The sequence below is a fragment of the Vombatus ursinus genome, unplaced genomic scaffold (assembly GCF_900497805.2).
Source record: "Vombatus ursinus unplaced genomic scaffold, bare-nosed wombat genome assembly UNPS02014870.1, whole genome shotgun sequence".
In the NCBI taxonomy this organism is placed as follows: Eukaryota; Metazoa; Chordata; class Mammalia; order Diprotodontia; family Vombatidae; genus Vombatus; species Vombatus ursinus.
In genome coordinates this window covers 10,622,657-10,636,712 of record NW_020954648.1, presented here as the reverse complement: position 1 = coordinate 10,636,712, position 14,056 = coordinate 10,622,657, and the positions used below count along the sequence as shown (strand labels likewise).

The 14,056-nt window shown below is 41.5% G+C and overlaps 1 protein-coding gene across 4 annotated transcripts in view; it reads left to right on the top strand.

Moving 5' to 3' along the window:
- Positions 1 to 1,507: 1,507 nt before the first annotated feature.
- SLC37A3 (solute carrier family 37 member 3) overlaps positions 1,508 to 14,056 on the top strand; it is a 51,812-nt gene continuing 39,263 nt past the window's right edge. For 3 of the 4 annotated variants that reach the window (XM_027842351.1, XM_027842348.1, XM_027842352.1), the window contains exons 1-2: positions 1,508 to 1,588; positions 8,350 to 8,513. In XM_027842351.1, coding sequence (XP_027698152.1) covers positions 8,425 to 8,513 — 89 coding nt within the window. In that variant the 5' untranslated portion in view covers positions 1,508 to 1,588; positions 8,350 to 8,424. The remainder of the gene's footprint in view (positions 1,589 to 8,349; positions 8,514 to 14,056) is intronic. The other variant, XM_027842350.1, reaches the window with a different exon arrangement.

The following is a 14,056-nucleotide window of genomic DNA, read 5'->3' as shown; positions in this document are numbered from 1 at the left end:
TTATGTGTCTGAGGCCAGATTTAAACTCAGGTCCTCCTGACTCCAGTGCTCTATCCACTGTGCTACCTAGCTGCCCCAGGTGAACCTATTCTGGAATCACTCCCTTGGTTTATTGGTTGTTTTTGCCAGGCACTACTTTGCTGCCTGAAATAGAATTAAAGGATTTATAGCTGGAAGAGATCTTAACAGATTCCAGGCCCTTAATTTTAGAAATGTGGAATAACTTCTTGGAAGACACACAGTTAAGTGCTCCATCAGTATGACTGTGGGCAAATCATTTCCCTTCCCCAGGACTAGTTTCTCTTGTCTATAAGCTAGCTTCTAGTTCTAAAAATTCTGCAAGCCATGACCCCAATATCATTAAATTGTGCATACCCTTTGAACCAGCAATACCTTTTACTAGGTCTATACCCCAAAGAAAGAGGAAAAGAGCCTAATTGTACAAAAACATTTATACCATCTTTTTTTTGTAGTAGTAGCAAAGAATAGAAAACTAAAGGGGTTCCCATCAATTGAGAAAAGGCTGATCACAAATTATGGCATATGAATGTATTGCTGCATAGATGCTGAGAAACCTGGGAAGACTTGTAGGGACTTCTGCAGAGTGAAGTGCACAGAACCAGAAAATTTAAACAAATAACAACAGCAAAGTAAAATCAACTTTGGAAGAGTTAAGAACACAGCTTAACTGAATGACCAATCACTATTGATGATGAACTATGCCATGCACTTCATGAAAGAGAGAGATGGATTGCAGATACAGAATGACACATCCGTTTTTTGACATGGACAATGTGAAAATTTGTTTTGCTAAGTGGCATTACTGGCCTGGAGTAAGAAAGATCTAAATTTAATTCTAGCCTCTGGTACTTATTAGCTGTGTGACCCTGGCTGAGTCACTTAATCTCTGTTTGCCTCAGTTTCCTCATCTGTAAAATAATAATAATTCTCAAGTTTCTTGTGAGGATCGAGTGAGATTACATTTGTAAAGAACTTTGCAAACATTAAGGTTCTATGCTAGCTTAAAAAAATGAGACATAACATCTCTGGGCATGGGTAATATGAGGATTTGTCCTGCTTTGACTATGCATAATTTGTTATAAGGGTTTTGTTTTTCTTTTAAATTGATATGGCTGCGGGAAGGAGAAAAAGTTTGTTGAAAACATTTTTTTTTTAAAAGAAAAAAAAGGGGCAGCTAGATGGTGTAGTGGATAGAGTTCCGGCCTTGGAGTCAGGAGGACCGGAGCTAAAATCCGACTCAGACACTTGATAGTTACTAGCTGTGTGACCCTAGGCAGTCACTTAAACCTCATCAAAGAAAAAAAAAAGGTTCAAAAAAAAAAAAATCCCATTTCTTTGAGATGCAGGTGAGCCCGATGAGGGCAGGACTACAACTCCCAGAATGCACCACGGAAGCCAAGCCGAGAGCCTGGGGCTCCTGGCCCAGCCCAGGGGTCACGTGGCCGTCCGGAAACGCTGGGCTGGCGGCTGGTGGCTGAGGTGAGGTGGCGGAGCCGAGCGCGGCGCGGCGCGACGGAGAGATGCGGGGGCAGCGGCTGCTACAGCGGCGGGACCAGCTGTTAACGATGTATGTTGGAGCGGCTGGCGGTGGTTGGGCGCGGCTCGGCGGCGCGGGGGGAGGGATGCATCCCGGCTGCGCCTCGGAAACGAGGGGATGCCCTGAGAACGACGGAGGGGCTGGCGGCCCCCCGCGGTGAGCTCGCGCCCCCTTCTGCACCCCCGGGCCCTCGAGCCCCTTCCTGGGGGCGCAGTCCGTGCTGGGCTGAGCTTTGGCTCGCGGCCGATCCAGCGGAAGGGAGCTGACGGGGAGGGGGCGCGAGGGCTGGCGGGTGGGGGGATGGTAGAATAGGGGTGGGTCCGAGGGATGGGAGGGTGGGGAGGAGAAAGGTGCGGTGGCAGCGAGGTTGGGGGGCGGGGGGCTCGCTCGGGGGGCTAGTAGGATGGGAGGCTGGAAGAATAGGGGTGGGCCCGAGGGCTGGGAGGGTGGGGACGAGAAAGGGCGCAATCGCAGCGAGGTGGGGGGGCAGGGGCGGGGGCCAGGGGTTGGGCTGGCAGGGTGGGGGTGGGCCCGAGGACTGGCAGGATGGAGACAAAAAAGACTCAGCGGCGTGGAGGATGGTGGGCGGGGTGGGGGAACTGGGGGGGTCGGAAGGGTGGGCGTGGACGTCTAGATGTGGGCCTGAAAGACGATGTCAGACCCAGACTGTGGGCGGGGTGGGGGGGACTGGGGGATCGAAAGGGTGGGCGGGGGCGTCTAGACGTGGGCCAGAAAGACAGACGGCAGACCCATTCTGTGGGCGGAGTGGCATCCCGGCAGTTAGCCCAGGTAACATACCTTCCCTGCCCCTAGCTAAGTGAAGACTTAAAAACAATAAAGGAGGCTTCTTTCCTCCCCTCCGCCATCCCTTAAACCCCACCCTGAGTCAGTTTAGCTTTGTTACTGAGTCCCTAAATTAGTGAAAGGAAGGGGAAAGGTTTGAGAAGGTGGTGATGCCGTTTCGGGTAGGATGGGAAGGTTTCAAGAGTGGTGAGCTGCTTTTTGGTGGTAAGATACAAAAATTACAATGATGAGGAATAAAGGTGTATTCTGAAGAGATAGCTAGGTTGTGCCTTTCCTTGGAATCAAGTAGACCTGAGTTCTAAAGCTGCCTCAGATGCTTTAGTAGTTTTGTGACCATGGGCAAGCGAGTTACCTTCTGTCTGCTTTACTTTTCTCATTGTAAAATGGAGACAACAGTAGCAACCACCTCCCAGGGTTGTGGTGAGGATAAAAATGACATAACATATGCTCAGCTCTTTGCAAATCTTAAAGCATTGTATATACATGTTAGCTTAGAAAGGATTTTCCCTCATTACTCTGTGAGGTCATTAAGAAGCATATGATACAGTGGAAAAGTGCCTTGTTTTGGAGTCTAATCCAAGCTCTGCTACTTAGAATGTTTGGTAGTTTAGAAGAGAACTTGTTTCTTCCATGTGATATTAAAATCACAAATCAAAATCACAATCTCAAAGGCTGTGGCCTGTGATACCTTATCTGTAAAATGCACTTGGATTAGATGACCTTCAAGATCCTTTCCAACTCTATACCTTTGAGAATATGTGATGGGTAGTTCAAGAATTATTATGCCCATTTTACAGATAAGAAAACCTATGCTTACAGTGGTTAGGAGACCTAATTGTGGTTATATGCCTCCTAAGTGGCCAGCTAGAGCTAGGATTTGAACTCGGGTCTTTTGACTCCAGGTACTAATGTTCTGAATTGAGAAGAGGGACTACAGCTAGGCTGAGAAGACCCAGAGTTCTGGTTGAACTTAGATTGACTTAGATCTCTAAGTGGTCCCTTTGAACTCTGAAATCACATGATCCCAACCCTGATCTTGGCCTTCCTATAGGACCTGCCATCCTACCGTACCGACATGCACACACATTTAAATGTCTTTAAGGGGTTCTTAAATCTTTTAGGGCTTGACTCTTTCCTGTATCTCTTTTTTTTTTTTTTTTTTGGAGAAAAGATGGTACAGAAAATTAACAGCTTACACATTGATTTCACTGCAAACCAAAGGTTTACATAGTTTTGCACACACGTATACACTCTCTGTGACTTAGAGTTTAGGAAATGTCCATCTTAAGAGCTTTTGCATACATTTAAACCAAATTGGGAGGAACAGTTTAGTATCTAGAACTCCAGACTGGGTGGAAGAATTCTTAATTGATAAACTCCATATCTGTCATAATAAGAAGTTTGATCCAGGTAGAGTTACAAGTTTGAAAAAAGGCGAATTTGTACTTCTAAATTTTCCCCAATTTTGTTGTGTCTCTACCATAGCATTTTTTCCCACCACTCACAAATCAACATCCTAGACTAGATCTTCAGTAGCTTTCTTATTGGTCTGTCTGCCTTTACTCTCTCCCCTCTCAGATTTATCATTCACACTGCTGACAGATTTATTACCAAAGCACAGATCCGATCGTGCTCACCCTCTTGCTAAGGGAACTCTGGTGGCTAGTTCTTACCTCCAGGATAAAATAAAAAATTCCGTTTGGTTTTTAAAAACCCAGTCTTGCTTTCCTTTCTGGCTTTCCAGTCTGGCTCACAATTTACCTTTCCAGGCTCATTTCAAGGACTTGTTCTTTGTGTACTTTACATTCCAGTCAGACTGGCCTACTTCATCTTCCTGGTTTGATTCTGTTCTGTGCCTTGGCTCAAGGCAGTCTCTCATCCCTGGAAAGCAGCCCCTCCCCACTGCTACCTCTTAAAGGTAGTGGATAGAGTGCTGAACCTAGAGTCAGGAAGATTTGAATTCAAATTCAGCCTCACTTGCTAGCTGAGCGACCTTAGGCAAGTCACTTAACCTCTTTGGCTCAGTTTCCTCATCTGTAAAGTGTCAGCATGTCTTGAATATACTCCTTTCTCTCCCCTGACACTGTCACTATTCCAGTGCAGGTCCTCATCATTTCATGCTTGAATTACTTCAATGACCGCCTGGTGGATTTGCCTACCTCAAATCTCTCCCTCCTCCAATCCATTTTCCATTCAACCAGTGATTTTCCTTAAATGAAAGTCTGATCATGTCACATACCCCCTCCCAACTTAAACTCTGGTGGCTTCCTGTTACCTCTAGGAACAAATACATACTTCTCTGTTTGACATTCAAAGCCCTTCATAACCTATCCCTCTCTTACCTTTCAAGTCTTCTTACTCCCTGACATGTATTTTTCCATCCAGTGACATTGACCTCCTGGCTATTCCAGAAACAAAACAATCCATCTCTCAGCATTTTCTCTATCTGATCCCCATGCCTGGAATGTTCTCCCTCCTCAACTTCACCTGCTGATTTCCCTGGCTTTCTTTTAGTCCAAACAAAAATTCCACCTACTACAGGAAGGCTTTCCTAACCTCTCTTGATTCCAGTGCTTTCTCTCCTTTATTTCCTGTTTATCCTGTATATAGATTATTTTGTATATATTTGTTTGCATGTTGTCTCTCCCATTAGATTGTTAGCTTCTTGAGGGCAGGGATTTGTCTTTTGCTTCTTTGTATCCCCAGTGCTAAGCTCTGTGCCTGGCATATGGTAGGTGCTTAATGTTTCTTGAATTGAATCAAGAATAATAACATATAGTATATTATACACACATAAAATATAGAATATAATAATCCTCCTTGTGAGGATCAAATGAGGTAATATTTGTAAAGTGCTTAACACAGTGCCTGGCACGTTATAGTTACTATATAAATGCTGGTTATTATTATCATAGGATCTCTAGCTTTCTTCAAATCTCATTTCATTTGCCACATCCTAGAGGTGTAACTACTCCAAATTCTCCCTTCTTCTGGTAGTTATTTTATAGCTACTTTTCTATGTATGTAAGCTCCTTGAGGGCAGAGGCTTTCATATTTTTGTCTTTGTATACCCAGAGCTCTGCACCAGTAGCTGGCTTGTAGTAGGGGCTTAATAAATGCCTGTTGGCATTGGAATGAGATGAAAGTAATGTACACTCCTTGGTTTCCCAAGGAGATGGTGTTTGGATTATCATATTGATTTTCATGCAAAATATTAAAAATAAATGAGCTGTACTGTCACACACTCGCCCAGTTCCCAAAATCACATAGAAGGGAACTCAAAGTTCTAGTTTAACCCAAAGTAAAAATTCCATCTTCAACAGCTCCTCAAGTAGTCAAGGATTTGTTCTGTAAAATTCGGATTCAGTCAAAAGGCTGCATTTGAGGATCTAGAAGGTCACACGTGGCCTCTGGGCCACAGTTTCCCCACCCCTGCTGTACGATGAACCATTCCACATTTGGATAGTTCTTATTGTTGAAGTGTTTTCTTACATTGAGCCAATGTGGTCTCTGAAACTTTTTTTACCCACTTTTCTTAGTTCTCTTCTTAGGTCTTTTCCACTTGACAGTTTTTCAGACACTTGAAGACAGCCCCCATAGCCCTTTCTTTCTCTCCCCCCAAACCGCTGCCCCTACACCCTCCCTGCGCCTGAATTCCTTTTTTCTTTTTAAGGCTGCTCATCCTCTAGCGCCATCAGTGCATCTTTTATATGATATGGCTTGATACGACTTCCTGTTCTGTCTTCTTAACCATTCTGAGTGCCTCCTGGAAGAGTTGGAGCTTGTTATTATTACCCTTCCTGGGAGCAGCTCGGTGGATCAGTGGATAGAGCATTGGACCTGGAGTCAGGAAGATGAGTTCAAATCCAGTTTCAGACATTTATTACTTGTGACCTTGGGCAACCACTGGAAAAGAAAATGGCAAAGCACTGCAGAAAAGTTCAACACCAGATGGATAATGTGGGCCATGGGGTCATGAAGAGTTAGGCACGACTAGACATCAATACCCTTCCTAAAAATGTGTTCCTGAAGCAGATCTCGGACACTTCAGATGTAGTCTGAGGAGGGCAGAATGTAGTAGGACTTCCTGCTTTTGAAAAGAGTGCCTTTATTTGTGCTGCCTGATTACATTTGCTTTTGAGTCTTCCATGTGACTCTGAGCTTGCAGATGACTTCCCTCATTTTCACGGTCTCTTGTCTAAACATGTCTTTCTGATCCAATGTTTATAGTTAATTTTTTGAACCCAAGTATAGAATTTTACATTTCTCTCTATTAAGTGTAATCTTTTTAGATTTGAACCATTTTCTACTTGACAATTATGTATTGCATTATTTAGTGTTTATCTCATTTAATCATCACTATAAGATATTTACTATATATTAATATTTCCATTACACAAATGAATAAACTTCAGATATGTTAAGTGATTTAATAATATAGATAGTGCCTGAAGCAAGATTCAAACCCAGGTTTTTTTTGTTTTTTTTTTTTTAACTTCTATGTTGTTCAGTAGTTTCCAACTCTTGGTGACCACATTTGTAACAGCATATGTAAATCACTTTAGCACTCGAGAAAGGTGAGTTATTGTTGAGTTATTTCAGTCAGGTCTGATGCTTCATGACCCCTTCTGGGGTTTTCTTGGCAAAGATACAGGATTGCTTTGACATTTCCTTCTCCATTCCATTTTACAGATGAGGAAATTGAGGCAATCAGGGTTAAGTGACTTGCCCAGGGTCATAGAGCTAGTAAGTGTGTGAGGCTAGATTTTAACTCAGGAAGATGAGTCTTCCTGACTCCAGGCCTGGTGCTTTGTCCACCCAGGTGAGCCACCTAGCTGCCCAACTCTTGTCCTGTACCACATTGTTCTTCTGTCCAATATATTACTTTTCCCTCCCAGCTTTCTCTTTGCATGTTTAATAAGCATCCCATCTATATCAAAAACTTTCAACAATACAGGGACTAGGACCAATCCTTGGGTTCCTTTAAGGATCTCCCTGCCAATTGACATCAATTATATTTTTTAGGTTCAGTCTTCCAACCACTTCTGAATCCACCAAGCTTTTATCATCTAGCCCCTATCTCTCCATCTTGTCTACAAAGTTAACATGAAAGATCTTGTCAAATGCCTTGCTGAAGGGGCAGCTAGGTGGTGCAGTGGATAGAGCACCGGCCCTGAAGTGAGGAGGACCTGAGTTCAAATCCGGCCTCAGGCCAAATACTTGACATTTACTAGCTATGTGACCTTTGGCAAGTCACTTCCCCAGTTGCCTAAAAAAAAAAACAAAAGAAAAAACAAATGCCTTGCTGAAATTGAAGCTTACTGTATTTGCAGCATTCTTCTGATCTACCTGTTTAGTAACTGTCAAACAAGGAAATGAAATGAGTCTGGTATAACCTGGTTGAAACTATGTTGGCTCTTAGTGATCACTTCCTCCCTTTTTGATATTTATAAACAATCCCTTTAATAGTATTTTTTTTTTTTTTAGAATTTTGCCAGGTCTCAAAATTAAGCTCATTGGCCTATAGTTTCAAGAATCCATCTTCCTTCCTTTTTTTTTTTCCACCTTGAAGATCAAAACAGCATTTATCCAGTTTTAGTCCTTTGGCACCTCTCCCATGCTCCCAAATTTATAATATCTTCCCATCAAAATATTTCTAAAAATGAGGCCCTAAATGAGTTTATAGCCTTTAAGGCTTTTATGTATTTACTTGTTCACCTATAATCAGGTAAAAGCAAGTAAGATAGAAATTATTGTGAATGTAGGCTTGGAACATGCTTGTTATTCTTTGGTATGGGAATTCTCTTTTACCTTTTATAGTATATTTGACAATCAGTATTTTGGTAATTTTTTCATTATCGTAATAAGAAATGACTAATATGATTTTGTTAGGATTATATAAACATGATATAAGCCTAAGTAAATTGACATGTCTTCATACATATCCTTTATGAATTGCATTCTAATAATTTTTTTTGTCTTGCCAGACAGGAAAGATGATCTAAATCCTTCACCTTCCGAGCATTAAAATCAAGGTTGAGGTGAAAGGACGGGAAGAAAGCATGGCTGGGCCCGGTACTTTTCAGGGTGGGACTTGGATATCCAGATTTACTCATCATCACGTTGTTGTGTTCCTGCTTACTTTCTTCAGGTGGGTGTATTGTTGAAATTCGTTCTCCTGATTCACTTTGGCTCATCCCCTGTCTTTGAATTATTGTTCCTATGCACATAACTCCCAAATCTGTACTTCTAGGTTTGACCTCTTTTCCAAATTCCAAACCAAGACTCCAGCTGAGTACAGGATGTATATCTACCTGGATATTTCATTGCTCCATCAAATTTAATGTTTTGAGCAGTTTATTTTCCCACTAGACCTCATATTTCAAACTTAGCTGCTTTTTTCATTGTTGTTATTAGTTCCTTATTCTCCCACATTCCAAACCTTAATCTAATCTTCTGCTTTACTCTCCTTCACCTCTAATATAGTTATCAAATCCTATTTATTCTGTCTTCCAGTGGCTTGTGTCCTCACCCATTAGTTTACATTAACTTTGTATAGGTTTTTATTATGACTTGCTTATATTATTGCAATAGCTCCATAACAAGCCTTTCTGTGTCTATTCTCCCCGCCCGCCCCCCCTTTTTTTCCCATTTTGGTGAGGCAGTCAGGGTTAAGTGACTTGCCCAGGGTCACAGAGCCAATAAGTGTCCAGTGTCTGAGGCCACATTTAAACCCAGGTCCTCCTGACTCCAAGGCCAGAGCTCTATCCACTTTGCCAAATAGCTGCCCCTCCCCTTCTCTTCTTCCATATTCTCTTATCTTTCTCCAGCTGCCAGACTTATCTTCATTTTGCTTAGATAAGTGCTTCTTAAACTGTGGGTCAAAATTAAACTCGTAACAACCAAAAATTAACTCAAAATCAAACATGAAATGAACCTGAGGTGTTTTTGGCAACAGTTGCCAATGTTGCATCCTGCAACTTCCCTGTAGCCTTAGTTTGAACACAAAGCATGCACACTTGACACCACATATGCCCTCAGGCCACACAGCCAACTCATGCTGCAGGAAAGGGGTTACTAGTGAAAAAAAATTTAAAAAGCCCTGGTTTAGATCCATTTATTGTCCTAGCTCTCTTCAGACTTCTCAGTGGCATCCTGTTGCTTAGCTTAATGTTCCTACAACTCCAGTGCTGTTTTCTCATACTTCTGCCTTCCACGTATCATACTCAACTATTACAGTGTGCTCAATCCTGTGTGCCAAAGATGTCAAACTCCCGAGTCCCTGAACCAGATTAAAATGTAATTGAGAAACAGTTAACAAAATAAATAAAAATGTAACACAACATGTTATTTTGTGGTTTTCTAGGTCAATATGCAGCAGTAGGGACCTGAATCTATTTGAGTTTAACAGCACTGCTGTACACATCCTTTGTTTTCCTACTTCTGTTCCTTTTATGCTGTTTCTTCTCCTTGGAATGTAAACCCTCACCTCACCAGTGAATTTCCTCCCTACACACAGTATTTCTGTTAACATTAATTTGTATCATAATTATTTGTGGTTATTCTGTCCCCTTACTCATAAATTCCATGAAGGTAGGGATCTTACATTTAAACTTTGTATACACAGTAGGTGTGCCTAAAGGTATTCAGTTGAATTAAATTGATCTGCCTAGTGCAGTGATTGCCAAGACTTGGAATCCGAGAGCTGCTTCTGCTTGCTTATGAGAATCAGGTGCTTAGGAATCGGGTTCTCGAGTAGTGGAAACTGAGAGAGCTCATTTCTTTAATTCTTGTTTCTAGTGTTCTGGCAGCTAATGTAAGGATCCCTCTTAAGATGATGCTTTGATGCTTGCCAGTGAGAAGTCTCTAAGAGGGCCAGTGACTGTAACTGAGATGCCTGTGTTAGCGTTGTGTAGCCGTAAAGGCTTATCTGTGTCGTGGCCTTATGTAACACCATGTTCCCATGTCTTTGTACTGCCTGATCCTGTACCTCGAATGCCCTACCTCCTAGAATCTCTTTTTCTTTAAGATGCAGTTCAGGCACCACCTTGTCCTTGAAGCCTTTTCTGACACTTCCTCCTTGTTTCTTCCCCCCTCCCCCCCAATTGCTAGTGCCCTCCTTCCTAAGCTACCTTTTATTTACCTTGCTTATTTTTCTATTTATGCTATGTATCTATGTCTCTTGCTGTAGATTCTGTATGTACTTTTTTCCTTGCAAATAGAGGTTGTTACATTCTTTACACTTATTTCCCCAGAGCCTGGCACATAGTAGGCATTTAATAAATAAATGTTGACTAATTAAAGTAATAGTGTCAAGGGCATGTGGCCTGCATGCCAGTAATTCAGCCACTTTGGTAACTGCTTCTAAAGACTAGAAGTCATAATTTTTATTTGCCTGTTAGCAACAGATGTTCCAAAAAGCTGTTAGTAAATTGGAAAAAACTTATTAATGGCCTGGGGTACCATGTGTGGGCACACCCTTGAGGCATGAAAATACAGCCTTTTATTCCCTAACCCGAAAGGCAAGTCCCTCCTCCAGTTTCCCATTGACTGGGTACTACAGAGGTTACAGCCTGTCCGAAGCACATAATTTCCCCACTTGAGTCTCTGCCCCTAATTACATCTCCCACTCCCAACATTTCCATGTCAACAGTCTACAGCTGTCAATACCCCAGCAGCTACTTAACAGCCTGATGAGTGATAAGCAAAAGCAACATTCCCAACCACATTTTTTTTTTTTACAATTCCCCCTTTTAATTTACTCTTGTGCCTGTATCTTAATTTATTATAAAAGATTAAACTTTTGATAACCTTATTTCAATTTTCTTGTCATAATTAGGGTTCACCTCAGTTTCTTCATCTAGTCAAGAGACTGCCATTCCCTTCCACTTGCATGATTCTAACCATCCCATTCTATCTGGGGCTGTGTTATCGGGCAACATTTCATCAAGAGATTTTGGGGATTTGGTGAGGGAGAAATTAATCAATGCGATGACAAACCCAAAGGGAGAAAGGAACAAATAGTCCATTTAAGGCCTCTCATGCAGCTGTCTGGTTGGTCTTCTGGACATCATCATCCAGTGAAGTTTTCTGGTCTAAGTGCTGTTCAAGCAGTGTCCAGCAGACTGTCTTCTTGTAGAGATCCTTTTTCTTGTGTCCACTCTCCTACAAAATTGATCTTAACACAATTTAAAATTAACTTGTTTTTATGTGTCTATTATAAGATCAAAATTGGAACCTTAGCCAATTGTCATATTAAAGACTTCATATTCCCCAGCAGGCAGATGATATGCCACTAAGAAATTAGCAGACTCCAATATACACAAAACAATTCCAACTTTTGATCACGTACAAATAAATAACCCTTAATTAAAATGGATGCTTCTTTTAAGTCATTTACAGGATAGCCTACAAGCCATTCTTCTTTTAACATTAATTGTAACAAACTGAGACAGGTAAGATTAAGTAACAGAATATCTTCATTTCACAAGCCCTAAGCCTAATCGTCCCCATACCATTATGAGGAATTAAATTGGCTGTAACTGAAATAAAGGAGCAATGCCTTCCTAACTTCATGTCAATTCCAGACAGAAGTTATGTAATGGCCAACTGTATTGAGCCAGGCTTAAAGTCTGCCAGGTGTCATAGTGGGGAAATTAAGTCAGGAGAATCCTACCTCAGCTCCTGTACAATAGTCATTCTCCCGACCTTCCCATGAGAACACCCTCTGCAGTTTATAGATGCAGCTCAGTTAGTTAAGCAAATAATTTTAGCTGAAACTTTTATTTAAATATAGACAAAACTTGGAAGTTTAAGATTTCTTAATTACAGTACTTCAAAATGTTACAACACATGGTCAGATAGAATAACCTAAAAGCTTCTTAATGATGCTGAGACATACAGTACCCTAAAGGTTAAGAGATAAAAATTGCTTTTCCAGTATTTTGAAATCACAACTTGCTCATAAAATCCTTCCTTGACCTGCCTCTAATCTTTAACCGCCAGAAAAACTTCTGAAACTACATCATCCTTTTGAAAGGGCTGTATAAGCATAAGTTCCCCCAGATATCAGGGTCTCTTTTAGCTTTCTGACTAACGAAACCAGTGAAGCTTTCATGAAATAAAGCTCCCATTGGTTAAGAGAAAATTGTCTAAGTGAATTCTTTCGCACCTGAACCAACTCTCAGCTCAACATTAACCCATTCATTTTTCTCTTTCCTTGTAATCTATAAACAAACTTTAAAAAAAAATCTGGTAATGATAAACAGTAAAAAAAAAAAGTTTAAAATCCAATATTTTTGCCCCTTTAAAAGGAAATATTCTCCACAAATTCATATATTCCCTTAAGACACATGGCGACAAATCCTTGAGAGTTGAAAAGTATCTTTTGAGGCTTATCGGATAAAAACTACACTAAGCATTTCATCCTGGAAGTTTCAGGCTGATGCATGTTTTACAAATAGCGTGAAGTCACCTGTAATCACTCAGGTTAGCTAAGATTTTGACACAGACCACCTGAGGAATTTGAATCAATGCTGATAGGGGGTGGTCAGTTTTCCCCAGGCAGAAACCCTGTAGGGTTCCAATAACTGCACCTATTGAAATCTGGAGGCTACACCTAACAATTTGCAAATCGAGAGCTGTATTTTCTCCTTACCCTTCACTAACAACTTTGAGATCTAATTAAACCTGAATTCAAACCCTTATCTTTTCACTCTCAGCCCTTCCTACCATAGTTGGGCTGTATTCTCTATATCCTTATCAGTAAAGGTTGTTTGCTTCACCTTCCTCTAACTTCTAAGAGTCTGTTCCTGCTTTTTTAATTCTGTTACTCATTATCTAACTTTATCCTGGAATCTCAACTTGGCCAGTGCTAGGACCCAAAATCTCCTGCCGGAAGCCTAAGGTGAAAGTTCTTTCCCCAGTGTTCTCTCTCTAATTACAGATTTTCATTTTAAATCTTTCATCACAAACATGAAAGATTTTACAAACACATGCAGAGACAGAAACAGCTGGACAAGACAAAGTGCACACAAATCTAATTTTCTTGTTGGCTTTTTAAGCTATCTTCAGTTAACACTGACACCAGCCTGATCTTTTTTCTTATCTTTGTCCCAGTATTTCCATATCCTCCCTGAGGGGCTATCTAGAGTAATGTCCACAGGGGTCTCCTCATTTACCCTGGTTTCTCCGGGGCCTTTGTTCTCCATCTTACTTATTTGTCTGGGACCTACTTGGTCTCTAGACTCCAGTAAGATACCCCACAAAGGTAGTACTTAATAGTCCTTTTTTCCTACCTTGGTCCCAGCCATCAAAGGCAATACTTAAGTCTTTTTTTTTTTTTTTTTTTTGCTTTTTGGCGAGGCAATCAGGGTTGAATGACTTGCCTAGGGTCACACAGCTAGTAAGTGTTAAGTGTCTGAGGATTTGAACTTAGGTCCTCCTGACTCCAAGGCCAGAGCTCTATTCTCTGTGCCACCTAGCTGCCCCTAGTAGTCCTCTTTTCTTACCCTGGTCTGTGCACAGAGTTGCCTGGTTACCGAGTGCCTACTTTCCCTTTCCCCTTTTCGTTCCTGGTTCAGTAATAGCCTAGTTCATTAACTTGGTCCTAGGATTTTGAATAGTCCATGAGCTGAGATTCCACAGAGGATACACAGACCGTTGAAATCAACAGGACATGTCTTCCCATCCTTC